This window comes from Urtica dioica, chromosome 8, assembly GCF_054948205.1.
Source record: "Urtica dioica subsp. dioica isolate 48M chromosome 8, U.dioica_male_clone48M_v1_H2, whole genome shotgun sequence".
Lineage (NCBI taxonomy): Eukaryota > Viridiplantae > Streptophyta > Magnoliopsida > Rosales > Urticaceae > Urtica > Urtica dioica.
Window position 1 is genome coordinate 38,782,340 of NC_142763.1, and position 20,804 is coordinate 38,803,143.

General features: G+C 37.7%; 2 protein-coding genes across 3 annotated transcripts; both read right to left on the bottom strand.

The window, feature by feature from the left end:
• Nucleotides 1-3,572: 3,572 nt before the first annotated feature.
• LOC149389707 (uncharacterized) lies at nucleotides 3,573-4,381 on the bottom strand. The gene has a single exon (XM_089621690.1). The coding sequence runs from the start codon at nucleotides 4,169-4,171 to the stop codon at nucleotides 3,770-3,772; it is 402 nt and encodes a 133-aa protein (XP_089477816.1). The 5' UTR covers nucleotides 4,172-4,381; the 3' UTR covers nucleotides 3,573-3,769.
• Nucleotides 4,382-11,096: 6,715 nt separating this feature from the next.
• On the bottom strand, nucleotides 11,097-20,026 carry LOC149389708 (Urb2/Npa2 family protein). 2 transcript variants are annotated; one of them, XM_089622913.1, is made up of 11 exons: nucleotides 19,819-20,026; nucleotides 19,344-19,617; nucleotides 17,506-19,117; nucleotides 15,932-17,323; nucleotides 15,473-15,795; nucleotides 13,522-15,131; nucleotides 12,434-12,821; nucleotides 11,989-12,151; nucleotides 11,682-11,785; nucleotides 11,365-11,456; nucleotides 11,097-11,270 (listed from the first exon to the last, which is right to left on the bottom strand). In XM_089622913.1, exons 2-11 carry the CDS (start codon nucleotides 19,613-19,615, stop codon nucleotides 11,194-11,196), a joined length of 6,033 nt encoding a protein of 2,010 aa, XP_089479039.1. In that variant the 5' UTR covers nucleotides 19,616-19,617; nucleotides 19,819-20,026; the 3' UTR covers nucleotides 11,097-11,193. The 2 variants fall into 2 exon arrangements, with proteins under 2 accessions (XP_089479039.1, XP_089479038.1); XM_089622912.1 differs by having other exon boundaries at nucleotides 19,344-19,627.
• Nucleotides 20,027-20,804: the final 778 nt, after the last annotated feature.

Consider the following 20,804-nt stretch of genomic DNA (forward strand, 5'->3'; position numbering starts at 1 on the left):
GGGTTAGGAGGAACCTGTTCGGGAGCGGGTCTCTTCTTCGCCATCTGTGCAATCTCTATTAAGAAACAAAAAATAAGAACGAGGAAAATTTGAACATATGCGACTTGATAAGAAACGAATGCTCACTCGAGTAAGGATAATAATAGTATTCCTCGAGTAAGTCTGGGTCCGACAACACAAACGTCGACCGATTAGCCTCCGAAATATCAAAAATCTCTGAGTGGAGTGGTCGCTCGTCCTCGGGATACTGTGGAAGGGAACCTGGAATCAAACATAAAACATATGAGGAAACCAGAACGAAAACCTGGCCCAGTCTATCAAATAAGAATTCTGAACCAGAGTCACACCCAGTTCCGAGAACGAAGCTCTTATGGGACACCTTTCATAAGAGGCGTTCCCTTCAACCCAAAAGAAATAGTCCTTCCAATTTTTCTGGCTGGTCGGAAGGCGAGTGATCACCTTAGACTGGTCATCATTGGCCCGAGCATAATAATAACCATGTTGCCCTGGAGCCGACTTAAACGAGTAATATTGCGAAAAGTCTTGTAAAGTGACGGGGCGATCATAAACTTTCGCCCATAGCACGGCCATCCCAACAAAAATCTTATACACGTTGGGGACAAGCTGGGTAGGAGAACAACCCAGGTCAGAAACAAACTGGGAAATGAGAGGATGCATCGGTAACCCTCCGATCACGTTCAAAATAGCCTTATTGAACGCTATCTTCCCGGCGGGAGGCTGATCGGCCCTCTCATGTTCCAAAGGTGCCGAGATGATAATTCCCTCTGCTATCTCAAATTCCTCCCTCAGCTCTCGTATATATTTCTCGGTAACCCGAGAAGTCCAAACCTTGGCCGAAAACTGGCCCTCTTTCCGTTCAAAAACCAAGGCCTCATCCTCTTCCTCTGGGAGATCGACCCCAAATGTCCTCCCACTCGGACCCGGAGTGCCTTGAGAATAGCCCTCTCCTCGGTCTTGCGAAAGAGAAAGGCTCGTCGTATCACGAGATTCCGACTCGCTCCCCCTCGAAGAAGCGGACGAAGACGATATCTCCAAAACCATGGTATCCCTACACGACAGGGAAGACGAATCAAAAACCTTTTTCTCGTTATCAACCCCCTCGGACTCCGGACTGGGATACACGCATGATTCATCAAAAGCCATTACGGGGCGGTCCCATCCGATCTCTGGGACATGATACCAAACACGACTCCTGAGGAAAGGAAACGTAGACCCATCCGACAAGATAACACTATCGGGATCAGGCTCCGACCGTCGAACGACGCGAGAGTCAAAACTCAGGTCAGGACGCGTAAGTCCTCCCATGTCCCTAAGGAAGTCGAAAACTATGATCCCTAAAGTCCGAAGGGTCCGAATACGAGAAGTAAAGGAAAATACTGATCACCGAATAAAGATTTCAAAACAAAGGAATGAATCGGATTAATGATGAAGAAGCCTTACCCGCGAGTTTGAAGATCGGAAGATCCGAGCAAAAAACGAAAGAGCTGAGAGCACAGTCTGAATAGGCAGATCAAGCCGAGAACGCTCCGAGAGTAAAATTTAGAAGAAAAAGCATAATGAAGTCAAATGTTGAGAAAAGGCTTTATATAAAGATCACACGAACGGCGAGGATTAAGCTTGTCCAAGAAGCCAAACACATCTGACCGTCGAAGCGAAAAGACGCGACGATTTAGCAATGCCAAAGACAAACGACGTCGTACGATGTCCTGCAAAAAAGAAAAGAATATAGAATTCTACTCGGATCGTCCCGAGACAAATAAGCAAAGATGAACACGGTCATCAATTGAACCGAAATAGTTCCTTACCATTTTTGCTAATAATACTAAGAAACTGGAGGGCAGCTGTTACGGGATAAATTAGTCAGACACCGAGCAGGATAGTCGGACTCCCGAGCAGCGAGAAGAATCCAGCACCGAGCTCAGGTTAAGTAAACCCAAGGGCCATCCATTGAAAAGGAACGAACCGTTCATAAGTCAAGAACGAAACCCACCGATCAGAACTTCGGAGAGAAGAGAAGAACGTGGGACAAAGACTAGTCAAAACCAAAAGAAAACATGTTTCAAACCCTAAAACGCACACCTTGACGGTTCAGGAACCATACGAAGAGTAATAACCGTCCACCTCAGCGAGAGGGAAGAGGCAGTTACCCAAAACCGTCCAGAACGTGGGATTGATCACCCCATGTTCCCCAGAATAACCGTCAGAGACACGACCACGAGGCTACACCAGACGAGTATAAATAGAGGCTGCGGCGCAGAACTAAATTAGAGTGTTTTTACTTACTTTCTTTCACTCAGAACCTCTAGAAAACATTGCTCTCTTGTATTAGATTCGTCTGTATAAAGAGAAAGTCTTACCCTAATCGTTTCTGTACTCGGAGTCACTGTACTCGGAGTCTGTGTATTTTCGTAAGATATTGTTGTACTAATTTTACAGGTCAACAAAACCTATGTACATCTGTAACCCCGGAAACGAGGAGGAGAAAATACTTACGTACACATAACGCATGCAATAAATAATTAAACAAGGTGTTTAAGATATAATGAATTGTTAGGGTAACTCACAAGATTATTTTGTTTTGCCTAATCCAATCAATCATTATCTAAATACGTGCATACAATTTAGATGTGAAGAGACTGAGATCTGACCTGCTTTGCTTTAGGTGTGTGGGCAAGATTAACTTGGTCCCACAAGGCCGGTGGGTTCGTATGAATTTGATATAATAATATAATAATGTGTGTTTTTCAAGCCGACCATGAAATATTAATTGGATCTACATTTAATATAAAAAAAAATTATCATTATATATAATAATATAATGGACGATTTTAAGCTTCTGGAAACTAAAAGCCAAATCAGAAACCATTTTCAACCTAATTAATGCGTACTGTAACAACTGATTAGAAAATATGTTCTCAAGTTATTAAGAGGAGAGGAAAATGAATCTGAAATCCAAATATATGTCGATGGTGTGGTGACATGTGCAGATAAGTAACAAATTAGATATTTATTCTTTAGTGGTTTTGAATCCTATATTTTCATCATCATTCCTAATAAAAGCTTTTCTTTTTTCGTGTGTTGTCGTATTATAGAGACTAAAGAGCTTTAGTGACACATAGTACAAGCTTTTAATTACTCAGTCCAAATCACTTTCTACCAAGTCTTTTATGCATTCCATAAAATAAAACAATTGCCCTATCATTGCGGATCCAAACAATATCAAGTTTTCTCTAGTATACCCAAAAAAAAAAAAAATTTGTATGTTAGCCAAAAATTAAGTATACCATTGTACATGATCATTGTCATAGACGCATTTCTCCAATTTACTTTTTGCTGAGAATTTTCCATATGACACCCCTACGATACGAAGAACACGTAATTAACCTAGCAACACTAAACTTGCAGTTGTTTTCCCCTCTGAAAAAACCATCACAATTAGTTCATTTTATTTATACACAACTATTAATGAAATTTACCATCAAATATTTACAATAAAAAATCAACTCTCTCTCTCTCTATATATATATAATATACAAATTATAAATAAAAGCTTTCACCACAAATATTGATAATGTTCAATAAATTATAAAGATAATATTTCCAATTACAAAAACCGCACAATAACTAATTCATTTATATATGTTCTATACTAGGTAGTTTACCCATCTACATATACCAAAAAAAAAATATAAACCCCAGCAAAATAGTAGTATATACAACCAAAACATTCTACAGATGGAAATAGTAATTATATCAACCAGCTATCACGGAATAAGGACTGATACTGAACCAAAACGAGCAAGACGACGATGAGAGCCGCGACGCCCCACGGCGAGCTTCCCTCGGCCGGAACGTGGTGAGTCCTCTGGCGGCGATCCCACGGCGAGTTGTAGAAGAAAAGCAGGCTCATCGGATCTTCCATGGTCGAGATCCACCGAGCGACGAGAATGAGAGCGATGGGAACCACGAAGAGGAACCAGTTGATCTGCTCTTCCGCGCTTTCCATGGCCGACTCGTACGACATGTACCACGACGATCCGATGAACACCAGAGCCACGGCGAGGATCAGCAACACCGGGTACGGCAAAGGGTCCAGCGAGAACACTTCTAGGATCGACGTCGTTGTGCTTCTTCTATTTCCGTACACCATTTTTTTTTCTTCCTTTTTCGGGGACTCTTTTGGGAGAATTTAAGTGGGTCTTCGAGAATTTTAGAGTAGTCTATGTGTCTGTAATTTTTTTTAATCGGACTGTGCGTGTGTATAATATGATATGGAGTTTTGTAATATTTTTAGCTTGTTTGGGTGGGCGATATATATGCGTGAATTTAGGTCAATTTGGCCACAAGAATACGACACCTGTCGTACTCTCGTAGAGCAATGGATGGTCTGGAAATATGGGTTTGTAACTTTGTATTTACTTAATTTATTACGATAATTAAGATCTAATAAAATGATACTCTTTTTATATACTCATTTAAGGTTTGAGTTCAAATGCTTTTATATAAAATAATTTTTTTATATTAAAACAATTGGTGAAAGTGTTGATTGTGGTAAAAAATTAACTCCCGACAAAATACTTCGAATTGAGTATTTTATCTTCATCGTTGATCAAGTTATATCTTCACTTATAAATAGATTTGAGCAGTCTTAAAATATTTTTAGATTTCTTTTCAATTTCAGAAGCTATATATATACTTTGAAAAAAAAATCATTGAATCTTGAAGATGTGCCAAAATGTAATAGAGTTTATGACATTAATGGGTTAGATGTTTGTTGTGAATTGAAGTGATAAGAGAAATTTTGGTGAAGGAAAATAGTAATTCGATTGAAACACTTGATTATATTAGAAATGTGGATTCTTTTTCAAATGCGTGCATTGCTTATAGGATATTACTAAATGTTAATGCCGAAAAATGGATCAACACTTAGAACCGGCCGCGGTTCGATCTAGGGCCGGATCTTATGATTACGCAATGCTCGAACAGTGAAGAAATTCCAAACTTGCTGCCCCCGCCGTTCCAAAAAGAGGTTTCCGGCGACTGTCACCTGAAAAAAGAGGGAAAAGTGAGCTAGATGGGCGCAAAGGGTTTTCCCTTTACGCGCGCTCCGATGCTCAACATTAGTCCAAGTGCTATGTGAGTTGGGGTTCTTTGTTCTCCCTTAGGAATTTTAGAGAGAGAAGGTGTGAGGTAAGAGAGAGACATAATTTTGTTTTGTTGAGAGAAACTTATCTGACTCTTGTGAGAATGAGGTATTTATAGTGTTGTCTTGAGAGTCGAAGTAGTTCCGTCATTTGGTGAGACTTACTAATGGATAAGTCTGATGAGACTCTTATTGATGAGGAAGTCTGACGAGACCTACTGATGAGTAAGCCTGACGAGTCCTACTGATGAGGAAGTTTGGCGATGTATACTAATGAGCAAGTCTGATGAGTTAAGGTCGAACGAGACCTACTGACAAGGAAGTCTGAAGAGACTTACTGATGAGGAGGTCTGATTAAGCCTACCGACGATGACTATTGATGAGGTCTACCAATGAGGAAGTCTGTTGAGACCTACTGATGAAGCATATCGATGAGAACTACTAATAAGGCCTACCAATGAGAAGGTCAAATGAGACCTACTAATGAGGAAGTCCGATGAGACCTACCAATTAAATCTACTGATGAGGCTTCCGATGACAACTTCTAATGAGGCCTACCAATGAGGAATTCTGATGAGACTTACTAATGAGGCCTATCGATGATGCCTACCGATGAGAAAGTTGGATGAGACCAACTAATAAAGAAGTCTGATGAGAACTAATGATGAGGCCTACCGATGACAAATACTGATGAGGCCTACCGATGAGGTCTCCCAATGAGTAATACCAGTGAGGTCTTCCGATGAGTCTTACTGATGAGAGCTATTGATGAGGTTTCCCATTGAGAACTATCGATGAGGTCACCCGGTGAGAACTATTGACGAGTCATATCGATGAAGACTACTGATGAAGCCTATTCGACTGATGAGGCCTACCGATGAGGGCTCCCAATGAGAACTACCGATGAGGTCTCCTGATGAGTCCTACTGATGAGGTCCCCAATGAGAACTATTGATGAGGTCTCCCGATGAGAACTATTAGTAAGTCATATCGATGAGGACTACTGATGAGGCCTATCGATGAGGAAGTCTGATGGAAGCTAGTGATGAGGTCTACCGATGAGAACTACTAACAAGTCCTACCGATGAGAACTATTGATGAGACCTACAAATGAGGAAGTTTGATGAGACCTACTGATGAGGCATGCCGATGAGAACTACTGACAAGTCCTACGAATGAGGACCACTTGTAAGGATATGTCCATCTGACTTGTCCTAATTCCTCATGGGTCGGGCCTAGTGAATATCTCTTTTCCTCTTTTTGGGTTGGGCCGTCACTTATTTGGCATAGGAAACCCCATAACACTAACTATTTCAATAACTGTGGAGTTCGCCAAAATGAGTTTTTCAAATTTGGAATTAATAAAATCTTATTTGAGATCAACTATGTTGCAAGAGCGGTTGAACGGGTTAGTTATGTTGTCAATCGAAAAAAAAATATATGTTATCCGACCTTGAATTCATAGATCTATTTAATACGTTACATCACAAAAGCTTAGAGAAGTTCAATTTCAAGTATTTATTTGCTATTTTTTTTATATGTTTGTCTATTTGTTAGGTATTTTAATCGAAAATGGACAAGTTGAAAATGCGTTTCAATTACAAAGATTAGGCCTGTGCACGGTCCGGTCCGGTCCAAAACCGGCTAAAAAAACCAGACCGGACCGTTCAAAACGGTTCAAAAAAACCCAAATTGGACCGAACCAAAAAACTGTGAAAACCGGACCGGATCGCACCGTTTTAAATATTTTAAACCGGACGGACCGTTTTGAACCGTTTGGACCGTTTTGAACCGTTTAGACCGGACCGTTCTAGACCGTTTTGAACCATTTTACATAATTAAAAAAAAAACCCCATTAATTTTCAACCAAAACAAAAAACATATAGTCATGTACGGGAGGTAAATACATGCATAAATGCCTAATTTGGCTAATTGGACATTAATTTTTTATTTTTTTATTTTTTTTTATAAATAAACCGGTCCGGTCCGGTTTAACGGTTTTTTTTTTTAAAAACCGAACAGGACCGTTTGCAATGACTAGACCGGATCGGAAGACAAAAAAAAAACCGTTTTAAACCGGACCGGCGGTCTAAAAATCACCGGTCCGGTCCGGTTTATGGTTTTTACGGGTTTTTTGCGCCGCCCTAACAAAGATCTTGATAGACATTTTTCTCATTTTTTTTCAATTTTAAGAAAATAATGTTAAAAATAACCGTTAAAAATCTATTTTATTATTTTGAATTTTATATTTATTTATTTTTATAAACTTTCATTTTTTATGTTTCGCTTAAGGTCTCGACAACGTTTAGCCGACCATTGTTCTGATGAGAATTAATAAACTTGTATTCTAGAGCAAGAGTAATATAGATTAACTTTTTATTTAATTTTAATACTGATTGATAATGTGTAGTAAAATAAATTACTGTAATACTCTGCCTTTTAACTAAGAAAATGACGTTATCATGTGGTAATGCTGATTTGTGGGAAGAGAACTGTGGTAGAAACATTATGGTGGGGATGATGTGGACAGTGGATCCATATTCAAAATTCAATTATGCTGTCCATGGTCATTAAAATTGTAATAACTGATCTCTAGCAGAAAAATATCTTTCATGAATTTAAATGGTGAATGGATGTGTCATCAATGGCATTCCACTCATTTTGTTTTATATATAATAGCATAGTTGCTTGCCCAACTTCTATAGGATATGCAATCTACATCCAAGCACTATTAATAAACATATCTATGACTCGGTTTCTTAATTTTCAATTCACACACATTAGGTTAAAAGAATGGTGATTGGTTGAAGTATACATATAGCCACAAAAAGATGGTGTTTTGGACAATAATTGAATTGACACGTTTACATGATTGACGGGTGATATTACCTAAAAAAATTAAATAAAAAATAAAAAAAATTGACGGGTGATAGTTGTTACTTTTTAATTGGTTTACTCTTTAATTACCGCTTCTTATTAGGGGTGGCAATTTGGGCCGGACACGAGACACGGCACGGTTACGACACGGTTTAAATGGGTTTGGGTCGATCTAAAATGGATCTGGATCCATCCGTGTCGAACACGATTAACACGATTAAATAACGGGTGAACACGACATGAACACGACAACCCATTGGGACCCGATTAGACACGAATATTAAATGGGTAAACACGATCAAACCCGTAATGACCCAGTTAAAATATTAAAAACAACTATCAAATTAAATTATAAGAATAAATATTATATACAATACAAATTATAAGTGAAGTGTATCCACTTTACATAGAATAATCTCTAGTTAATGATCTGTTGGAGATACATTGCTTTTTGAAAGATTGTGTTTGAACTTCTCTTTTGTATTACAAATATTATGTTGGTGGCTTAGTTGATTATATGGAGTATTTTTATTAATTACTTATTATGACTAATTTTTTAATTAATTTGATTTAGAGAATTTTAATATTTTGAAATAAACATGTGTAAGGGCCTAAACCGATTCACGTGTTCAAACGGGTTTAGTGGTCTAAATGGGTTTGTGGGTCTAAGTGGGTTCGTGGGTTACATGGTCCATTAAGACACGATTAATAAATGGGTCTTAATGGGTTGGGTCTGGGTTTGGCAAAAACATAGTGGGTCGGGTTTGGGTTTTGCTCCTAGACACGATTAATAAATGGGTCGGGTTTGGGTCTGTCAAAAAATACATGAAAACGAATAGGACACGACACGAACACGACACGTGACCCGAATTGCCACCCCTACTTCTTATAACATATCATCTACTTCATTATAAAGGTGAGCAGACAGTTTTTTTTTTAAATACTTTTGGATTTATTGCTTAATCCATTTTAAAGTTATTCTTGTTATAATAATAATAATAATAATAATAATAATAATAATAATAATAATAATAATAATAATAATAATTAAATTTAATCAAAATTAATCAGAAAATGAAAATTACACTTTCTAAGAATTTAAATTATTAACAAATAAAGTTCACGCCATTAACTGTAATTAACCTTGATTAAAGGTTATCAGAAAAATTAAATATTCTTTGGATGACGGAAATAAAATCATATTCATGCTACCTTAGGAGTTCACAATTGTAACAAAACTGAATCATTCTACATATGATCTATTAGTATCTAACATATCTGCAAGGACTTTAATAAAAAAATAAATAAATAAAAAAAAAAAAAAACGAAAGATCACATGCCTAACTCTTATCTTATCCCACCAATGGAATAAGGTTTCATAGATTCAGTGGATGTCAGATTAATGACAAGTTTTAGCTTGGTCCAATATTCTTGATTGTATTCTCTATGGATTAAAATGAATAAAAACCAACACCAGTGACCATTGGATCTCCTTTTTTTTCTGTAGAAACTTAAATCAGATTTTATTGTCTTGGCCTTTTCTCAAGAATCTGAACAGAAAAAGGAAAAAAAAAATAATGAAAAAGAAGTTTCATGGCCATAAATAAATTAGTAAAGGATAGTTTTAGATCAAATTAAGCAGTTTGCTGTTTATCACATGGAATATTACTGTGGATCACAATCTCATAGTCTTCACAAAACAGTAAAAAGAAATCAAACAAAGGGTTGTCTACTATATACTCATTACATGTTGTCATAGTTATTGGATCACATTCCAGAGTTTATACCACACCACAAAACCAAAACACACAAACACATAACTTAAACCATAGTGCTATATGCATATTGATATATATATTTTTTTTTACAAAAGATGAAAAAAATACTAATAAGAAACAGGATATTTAAACCTGGCACAGGCACAACCATAGTTGGCTTTACAGTGACACCAACCATAATTTGGTGGCGGCATTGGACAAACCCTTCTCTGAGTCTCCGCAGAGGAGAGCCAATTGACCATTCCCAATATAATAATTGGTGTCAAAATTAGAACCCAATTGATCTGAATTGAGGGAGTTTCGGGTTCTTCCTCAGCCTCGCCAGAGAAACACCATGGGATTACCATTAAAACTGCCACCACAGCAAGGACCGCCATGACCGGCAACAAAGACGGGCTTTCGTTTCTCCTATAACCACCACAATGCCCCATCACAGATTTATTTTTTTATTTTTTCTCAGAAGCTCTAATTAAATTTGTTCTACTAAAAGTTTCGAACGAGGAGTTTTGAAGGGCCAAGCATAATAAAGTGGTAGATTTAATTGTGTTAAAGAAAAAGATGGTTTGCATTCCTTTTCCTATCCATGTCTCAACCACACAACTATTTAGGTGCTCAAAGTGTTTTTGTTCATTGGTGCTGTGAGATCATTGTCAATTATCTCAATTATGTCATGTAACAATAAAGTTAAAAAATTGATAACCATTTTGGTGTGGGACCAAACTGGGAAACGAGGGCATTTATTTATAGGTCTGCTAATGTTTATCAAAGGTATTTTTTTGGTGTTTTCTTGCTCCGGTAAATCTTACTTTTTTTTTATAAGTGTTTCTTTGAGAACACGGTTAATTTGAGCAAGGGAATTTTTTCAACTTTGGCCCCTAATTCAAGATTTATATTTCTGTTTTTATGTTTATCTTTACTACTCGAAATTAGACTTCCAGGATGGAGAAAGAAAAGTTGTCGTTATTATTTTGGTTTGATGCTATTTTTTTTAAGCAAGAACACGAAGAATAGAGGACCACATAAAAGGACAAGGCATCAAATGTTAAAATGAAGGAATAAAATAACCAAACCAAGAATCGGAGCAATATGGCTATATTCTAAAGCACTTTTTAAATAGCATTTAAATTATGCAATAGAAAATAGCATTCATGTAGAAAATAAGTCAAAATTTTCTATTGCATAATTTGATTTCTTGTTCTCCATCTATAAATTAATCAACAGCTACAACATTTCTAACTTCGGATGTTGCCTAATGCCAGGTTCAAAATTTAGGCATGTTATCTTGCAAAATTTTATGTACATAGATAACATATTACGAATAAAATCAAGTGATTTGCATTTTTTTTTTCTCTTTCCAAGAGGAACATAAACGGCTCAGACTTTCCCTTCGTACTGGAAATTTAGCTTGTAATCGTGTTGTAAGGCCGCCAAATTGGTTCTACAAGGACCCTCTGCAGAAAAATACGAACGTGTGAGACGAACAATTTATTTCATATATAAAAAACCTTTAACATCTCAGTTTGGTGTTTCCTGAGATTTGCTTACCTCCAAATATGGTATGAAGATGCTGAAGATCTGCCGGTGAACAGGCATCTATTAAGGCATACACGCCCGGCCTTAGAGCTTCATCTATTTCCCTGCAATTTACAAGTTCATGTTGTCAATGTTATATTGCTGTCACATTTTTCAACAAAAGGCGAGCAAAATATGGATCAAATTCTCAAGATTCAACACTTCTCATGCAGAGAGCCAAACCCAAGTTGAAAGAAATTGAAGAGCTGTGTTAAAGAGTATCGAAAAGAAAATACCATTACAGGTAAAGGGGAATCACATATAGATGAGAATACGATGAAAGAACTTACCTTTTAATGCCGGTTTTGAGGGGGCCATTTCCTGAATAAACCCAAATATAATTAGATAAAAACTGAGCACAATGCCGACCCAAGATTTCTTTCTGATGTCGTATCTGCAAAAAAAATGTCAAAAGAGTAAGGAAGTCAATTCTTTTATGAAACAGTTAATACTATGAACCTAATAGCTTTTCTTGGATCCCCAAACATTGACTATCAAGACAGGATATTTCAAGCTAATACTCATATCTAAGAAACACAAAGCGTATACAAAATTGCCAATAAGTTTAGATGAGCTATTAATTACACATTTTCATACCTCTTCGTAAATTCTTCGGAGACAAAAAGCACATTGGACAGCCTCCGCTACTTCCCACGAGTAACAACCATTTCTTGCCTTAGAATCAGAATCCATGGTCTCCAAGCAATGTAGTAGAGTGGAAACAGAAGCATCAAGTACCGCAATACACCGCTTCAGTTCACTATATAATCGAAAAAATTGGTTACAGCGGCCATTGTATTCCTAAAAAAAGACCTCAAAATAACACGCAAGCAGCTAATAAACACTAAATAGTTTATAGATGCATTCAGACTAAGGACTATTACACCTGTTCATCTTGTATTTTATATCGTTTTGTCAATTAATGTCAAAGGTTCTTATCAATCTCAGTAAAACATGTGCGACAAGAACAAGTGAACAAAAATATAATTAAAAAAATGATCTCTTGACATAGGGGAAATAAATAGTAAATTAAAGAAAATACCTCTTATGATGCTTTAGAACATTGTAGAGTAACCGGCAACAAGCAGCGAATAGGTCAATCGAGAACCTCCCATCCACGGCACAGATCTGGTCACTACTCCGATGTGAAGTTTCGGAAAGTTTAAGCCGACAGAAATCCTGAAAAAGTGACCCAGGTATACGTATAGACTGTGCCACATGCCAAGCCTCCATCTGGAAAAGAGTGTGTTTACCCGATATTCGTTTCAGAACCTCGACACACATAAGAATAACTGCCCCGGGATCCGGATCCGTTTTGCCTATCGATTGCTCATAGAAAATCAATGGACTTTGCAGATGTACAATTATGTTGAAGGAACTGGCTATCATACTCTGAATGTGTCGTTTAACAACATTCAAACGCTTGCCTCCTATACACAAAACGAAATAATCAGAGAAGCCCACACAAAGCAAAACTGAAATAAGAAAAATAACAAACATATAAATTTGATAAATCAAGGTATATAAAGTAACTTTCACGTGAAAGGACAAACAGTGATTCTAGCAGAAGAAAAAGTGTAGAAAGTCGTTATTGAGAACAGATTTTATTCTGATTATTTTCTATTATGTTATGTTTTATTTTCTTAGATATAAGCTGTAAGGTAACATTTTTCAGTTAAGAAATAGAGAGTAAAGTCATATTCCTCGTCTCTATTAGCTTTAGAAAGTATTTGATACATTTATTTTACCCCAGTGGCCGAGACCCGAGATATTACCTGCCAAAAAGATAAGCCTAGACTAATAGTTTAATACACTTTCATTTCTCATATGGACTACTTACAACCTCTATTCGTAGTCTAACGAGGTAATAGCATGATCTTCTAAGAAAAACTAGTCAATCAAGGTTGTGTCAGCAGATTACATATATATACATATATATATATGTATGTATGTATGTATATATGTATGTATGTATGTATATATGTTATGTATGTATATATATATGTATGTATATATATATGTATGTATGTATGTATGTATGTATATATGTATGTATGTATGTATATGTATGTATGTATGTATGTATATATATATATATATATGTATATATGTGCCAACAAAATAATGTACCTGAAACAGATTCCAGAAGCAAATCCAAGCAGTCAATACCCGCTGCAACGCTTGAGGAAACTTTCCCCCCGTTTTCGCTCCCGCTCTGTATGTCGTAGATCATAGCAGATTTCTCACGAACCCCAGCCAATGCTCTTTCTATAGCTTGTACAGCAGACAACAAATGTAACTCTGACGATTTCTTTATGAACACCGTGAATGACATCCGAAGCCTAGATTTGAACTCATCCAAGCCTCGAGGCTTGCAAGGTGTACTTGGCACTTGGCTTTTGGTGCTTGATTCGGTCTCGTGGGACGCAAGAGTGGCGCTTTTTCCTTCATAACTTATGCACTTTCCTATAGCTCTCAAATGCAGCTCGACTATTTTTATGTAAAGACTTCTGGACAATGTTGGGTCGGTCATGGGAAAATGGTTCCCCAGTTCTTCCAGATATTTTACGACACCGTCCAACCAGACGAAAGATAAGGGTTGTGGGACATTATCGTTATCCACGAATTCCAATAACAAGGTCTGAGAAATTCCGGTGAAAGTCTGCATTAATTTAGCAGACAAAGGAGCACAATTTACAGGTAATTTTAACCCAATAACAGCTGAAGAAGCAATAAACAGCTGTCTGAGTAGAAACGCCGCTTCGGGATTTTCTCCTCTTAATAGATTCCTCAACAAATCCTTGTTTAAAGGCAGTTCTTCATCAAGTGAATCAACCCCGGTCAGGAAACTGGCAACATAGTTTGACCCTCTTGACTTGAACTTCGTGGAACATACACTCACCATCCCATCATCACCTTCACCCACAAACTCCTCCACAACCATAATGTCCTTCTTGTTGTTGCTGCTATTTTCCTTTTCAAAGCATTTGGAGTTGTTTAAGAATAAGATGCCCAGCAATAGACTAGAAAGCTCTTCAAAATTATTTACGCAATGATTGAATTCAGAATCATGATTGTCTTTCAATTCTGATACCACAACTTTCTGATAGTCAGTTCTCACATCTGTCTGTTTTACAACAGAAACCAAGCCCCATAAGAACCCACTAAAGCAAGCCACCGTCGAAGAGTACATATTCAAATTTTCAATGTTGCCCCCGAAACCAACTTTATCAGCACAAATGGCCTCTTTCAGCAAGACAACTGAGCTTTCCATTTGTCCCCTCAAACACTCAGCCAGGCATAACACACATTTCAAGAATTTATCATCCCTCTGCTTGCCCTTCATTCCATCACTTTCTTCCTCTTTCCGAGAGCTTTGATCATCGCTAATGGAACTGAGGGCGTGGTCGAAATGGTGTTTGTACAATGTCAAAAATACGTACAATGTGTGATCCAATAATGAAAAAAATGAATCATCAGCTTGAGTAGCTCCGTCTTTCGAAAATGAGCTCTGAATACCAACTACCACGAACAATGACTTGAGAAGCCAAATAGTTGGAAGTGAATTCTCGGAACACATGTGACTCACTGCTGTTTGAATGAATTCTGTCTTCTCATTGCAAGAGGCCATGATTATGTATTTTAAGACCTTTCGGCAAGACATAAACAGTCTGAAGAGCTCCTGAACTCTCTGTGAATATTGCGTATCCTGACAGTCTAGTAAGCTACCGATAACAAGCCTGAAAGACATGGAACACAAAATAAGGATATCTACGCTGCTTGGTAAAAAAAATGTACACAGCTCTTATAGGAATAATATGTTAAGAGTATAGAAAAATTATATATAGTAAGGGATCATATGTGAGTTCCATATTTACTACTAAGATATAGACCATCACATTTTCTCAAGTCTCATTTTATATGGTTAACAAAACCAATACTATGCACAATTGAATGATTAAAGCATATACTCTTTTCCTCTTTTCCCTCTCCACAAGGAGTAATTTGGCAATAGAGATTTCACCTTGGAAACAAACTATCATGCCAAAAACATCATCAATTAAAGGTCAAATAGCAATACCTTTCAAGGTTAAGAATAGATGTTAACAGAAGTGAAATTGATTTTGAGCTGAAAAAGTCCTTTGGAATCCAGCTCAGAAGAGTGAGCAAACTCTGAGAAGCTGAAATTCTCATACTAGGTAGTGCCGTGGCCTTTGATTCCCTGTCGTTTGTGGCATTCTTGTCTCTAGAAACAGTCGGTAATGCATTATCCAAGTCACTCAAAACTTCTACCCAATTAGGTGATGACACAATATCTATATTTCCAGATGAGCTATCCGTAAATGTTGATGCATATTCCTCCAAGGCACGACAAATACTTGAAGCTAAATATCTGCAGACAAACTTAAAAAAAAAAAAAAAAAAAAAAAAAAAAAAAGAGAGAAAAATTAGTACATAATTGGAACAGGAATAAGAAATCCAGAAGAAAAAATATATTGGAGAAAGAATATACAAAATAGCAGATGAGTGTAGGACGTACTCTTTGTTCATACAGAATGGAGTTATTGAATAGTTCTAATGAGATTTTCCACATGGTGATCCTATTCGGTTGGATGGTTTCATAGCTGTAGTGTTTTTCAATCTGCCCAAAGCTGCTTACCCCGAAAGGAACAGAAGAACGAATCAAAAGAGAAAGGAACGTCTGCAATTTCTTTTTAGCAGCATGAATACACCAAACATCGATGTTTTGGCAAAGAATCCACCAAATTGCGGTAGGCAATGATTTCTTATTCAAAGACGAAACACTAAGATCCCACGATTCTCCATGCACTGAATCGCCTAAAGTGGATATCGGTTGCAAATTCTTAGAAAATATAGATAGATACTGCATCATGAATCCAGTAAGGTCTGCAGCTTCTTCCCTCATAGCCGAGATACGCCGATTCAGCTTCTTACTTTTTCTATGATACCGCGACAGATCATTGTCCTCAAGCAATCCACTCAGAAGCAAACATTCGTTTTTCTGCAGCAGGTAGTCGAGAGATTTGATGTGCCTGTTTAAATCGATAAGCCTTTGAAGAGCCATTGCGTTCATCACGTAAATCAACGGAGAACAATTCATGTCTCTGTCCTGAACATAGATTTCCGAAACCGCCCGAACGACTACGCCGAGCGAAGCTGAAGGCTGTGAAACACAAGCGAAATAGCCATCATTTTTCCAATCAGTTTTCTGGGTCCAATCTTGACCCGAGAAGGTTGTAAATGAATCGCTCATTGCCTCCGAAATCTTTTTGGATGAATCTGGTGGCATAAGGCTAGCTGCTTGCCTGTACAAGACCCTACATGACATGTGTAGCCCAAAGAAGAACACAAAAATCCAATGAGTCGAAAATCTGAAACCCTTTAGGTCATTGTAAATACAACTTCCAACCACGGAATAGAGGAACTTGTTGACAGCATCTGTCTGTAATTCTACTACGCTACTCAGGCAAGGACCCAATATAGTTACTAAGTCCTTTATAGACTTTACGACGAGGACACTGTTACCGGCCGTGACTGTCAATGAGCTTAGTACTAACCCATACAATTCTGATAGTCCTCTACCCAGAAGTTCAGCTTGCAAATCAAATCTATCCCCGAGATTCAGTTTTCCGACTTTCTTTTCATCAGATTCTTCCTCGCTCGCTTTCATCCATTTCAGTGTGTCTGATATGTCTGTTAACAACTGTTGAAGGCACGCACTTGCTTGTCCTTCTGGTATGGATTTGATAGCTTTATGAACGGCGAGCTTAAACCCTTCAGAACACAATAGTGTCCCAACTGCTTTAGCACGCAAAGGGTTCGAAATTTTAGCGGGATTCACATCATTACCGCCATCGTGTAATATCAATAGCCTTATTGCCTTACAAAGTGGGATAACAGCATTATTCACCTGCATTGGTTTTATTAGGACAACAAACGATCAGATTTGAGAAATAATCGTTACTTTCCATAGAAGAAGTGGAAAATACCCGAGTTTGAAGTAAACATAAATAAATACAAAATAAATTTTCATATGTTAATTTATGAAATGTTTGGAAAACCACATGGAAAAGGATCGAAGATGTTACCAACCTGACGAAGTTGACCGTACAGATTAAATAATTGACCGCCGAGGCCGGCTACCTTACACGATAATAAAGACCGGTCAGCTTCACTGGTCAAAGACAGCTCAAGTGCCAGGTAAGAAAGCATCATAAGCCACAAGCTTGTCAAATCACCCCCAACAACGTTGTATTCAACTTCCAACAAATACCCAACAGCAACAAGAACCTCCTTGGCAGATGAAGCTAATATTTCCATCTCTTTCTTGTCATGAATCTCACATCTAGATGTTCTGATCAAAGTGCACGACAGAGACATGATTGAATCATAAACTTTCTTCAAGAAATTGACACAAGCTCCGTCTGAAGTGTCCTCCGTTCTCAAGTATATCTTTTCCTTGGTTAAGCTAGCAAGCAAACTGTTGATTGATTTAAGTGAGCAATTGACATCCGACAATAAAAGTCCAACTCCACGGTCGACTTGAAGATACCCATTAATCTCAAGCAAAAGAGGCTCTATAATCAAGACAAAGACATCAAAAAGCGACTTCCGTTTGTCCGCGGTCAAATAAGTCGAAGAACTACTCTTTTCCAAAGCCGGGTCAACTCTCGCAGAAGTCTGCGTGTGTTCCATTTTCCTCGCCACCTTCGTGCGTTCAGAAATTACCAAAGCCCCTTTCAGATTCTTTACCCGAGCAGCAAGCAGAGGGATGAGTTTACCTATGCTACACGATGCTAGTTCCTTCTTCACAGCCACAACTTCTTCAAGTTTGGCAAACAAGTGCCTGTGGTAACTCTTAATGACGGTCTTGGGGTTCTTACCGTTCTCACCGTGAGTAACCACATACTTCTCTGTACTGTTTAAGCCAAAAAATCCATCAATCTGAACAGGGTGAAATAATCCATATGATAACACATCTTCAGTCAGCTTCGACAGTTTCGATTTCCATTCCTGAAAACCACCATCAACCTGATAGTGCAATACGCCCAAAAGATCCAACAGAGGCTCTAGAAGTTTATAGACAAAATCATGAAATCCATTTTTCTTATGAGTCGGGTTCGCCCTCAAAAACTTGGCAAACGGCTCAAACATCACACACGATAATTGCAGGACGTAAAGACCCGCATTCCCAACACTGAGCCTCTCTTTATGAACTCTGCAAACAAGCTCAACCACTGCATTGACAGTCGATATCCACAGGCCCAAGCTTTCATTTGACAATCCACCATGGCTTGAGAACACCAAACCGATGCAATCAAGCACAGTTCTGTGTAACCCCATTTCTTTTTTATCACACAAAGAGATTTTGCTTAGTTCAGACAGTGTATCTTCAGCGAGAAAACGAATCGACTCCAGAATGTTTTTGGAAAAGCTCAGAGAAGCTTTAAACTTCAAAGACTCTTCCAAGCAGAACTTGAAGATCCTCCAGCATCGAGCGTCCAAATATGTCCCACTGATGCTGATATCTGATTCCTCTGTGATTCCAATTCTCTTTTTCGAAGAGACCAGCAAAGACTGAACCCAATCGTGGAGAAAAACCACGACTCTCGACATCTTCACCGTCTTGCAATCTTCATCGCAGTCATTGTCACTGCCTTGCTTCTCTTTTGACGTCACAAAATCAAAAGCTAGTTCCACTTTCCTGCATTGGATCCACTAAAGTTAAATTCTCTATTGACCATATCGTTGGCTCATAATATCAGTCTTGAGTTTTGTGAAGGAGAAAATATATAAAGTTAAGAAGCCCATTTTTAGTCCGGTCACTATAACTAGTTCAGATATCAGCAAATTAAGTATCAGTCTAAAATAAGAAACACTAACTCATAATCATAATGTGTACATAATAGGTGAAAAAGAAAGAAACTGACCTGTGAACATCGATGCCTTTGTTCTCGATCAAAAGAATCAACTCTAAGTTCTTCCAGGTAGAACCTCCTTCAAATTCATGGTTTGGTAATAGTTGTACGAATTTTTCAGTATCCGCTTCGCCTTCAACTGCTTGCGGCTCGCTTGCCTGCTCCGAGAAAGCAACTCGTTGCCTTTTGGAGGACTGAGCGGCAGTTTCTTCCGCCATTTTTTGTTTCGTCTTTCTCTTCTTCTGCCTCGCCGTCTCAGATCGTTTGGCTTTTGAATCAGCCATTGCTAATGAAAACTGAAACAATTTTTTTTACAGAAATCAACGAACGAAGAACCTTTAGCCTAGTATATCGTGCTCCATTGAACATTCTATTTAAATAAGAGACAGAATAAATTTCATCACCAGAGCTAAAGTCGAAATCGTGCCCTAAGCTGAAATCGCATGGAAACACCACCATAAGATAATATGTATATATCAGGACTGACCTGGGCAGACAGCTCGACGGCAATGGGGTTGGGCTGAAGAGAAGAACTAGACGAATAAGTAGAAGAAGAACGGTCGGTAGAGAATCGGAGATTCGTCGAAGAAGTTGCAGAAGAGAAGAAGAAGAAGTAGAAGGTAGAAGGAGGAGTAAGTTTTAAGAGAAGAGAACGAACTTAACGTCGGGTGGTTAAGGAAGAACAAATACAAGGAGCGTACGACCTAGTAGGAGCGTAATAATCAAAGGGTTAATACCCTTTTTCTCTTTCTAAAAAAAATAAAATATATATATATATATATATATATATATATATATATATATATATACCAAAATTTGTTTTCTTGAGAATTTGACAAATAATACCATTTGTTTTGTAATTACCAAAAATCAAAATTCGATGCATTTATCACTAAATCATTTATGCAAAGGCTACAATACTCTTTAAAAAATTGACATTTCATAACACATCTGTCACGAAATTGAAAGACTTCGTGACACATTTATCACGAAATCTAAGGATTTCCTAACACTTTTATCACGAAATTCTCTAATTTTCTTCAAATTATGATCGAAGGATAGAAGTGTCACGAAATCGAAGGATCTTTGATTTTGTGACAGATTTTACTAAGGTTAGTATAGTCTTTGCACAAGTGATTTAGTAATAGATGTGTCAAATTTTGAGTTTTGGTTAATTTTTGGTATATGCCAAGCAAATTATATTAATGATGTCAATTTCTTTATTTCCTTCTAAAAAATGGACTTATTAACAGTAAAAAATACTCATTATTTTTTAGTTGTTGCAGTTTAATACTCATTTTTTACAAGTTCCGACAAAAATACTCAATATTAAAAAAATTCAACCAAACTCTTATTACCAAGAGTATGTGGAGGCTTTTGCAGAGACCGGGCAGCCTTGTCGAAAGGGTGTTCCGCGAGAGCTATTTCCCGGATGGTGATCTTCTTGGAGCAACGTGTAGCTCGAATGGCTCT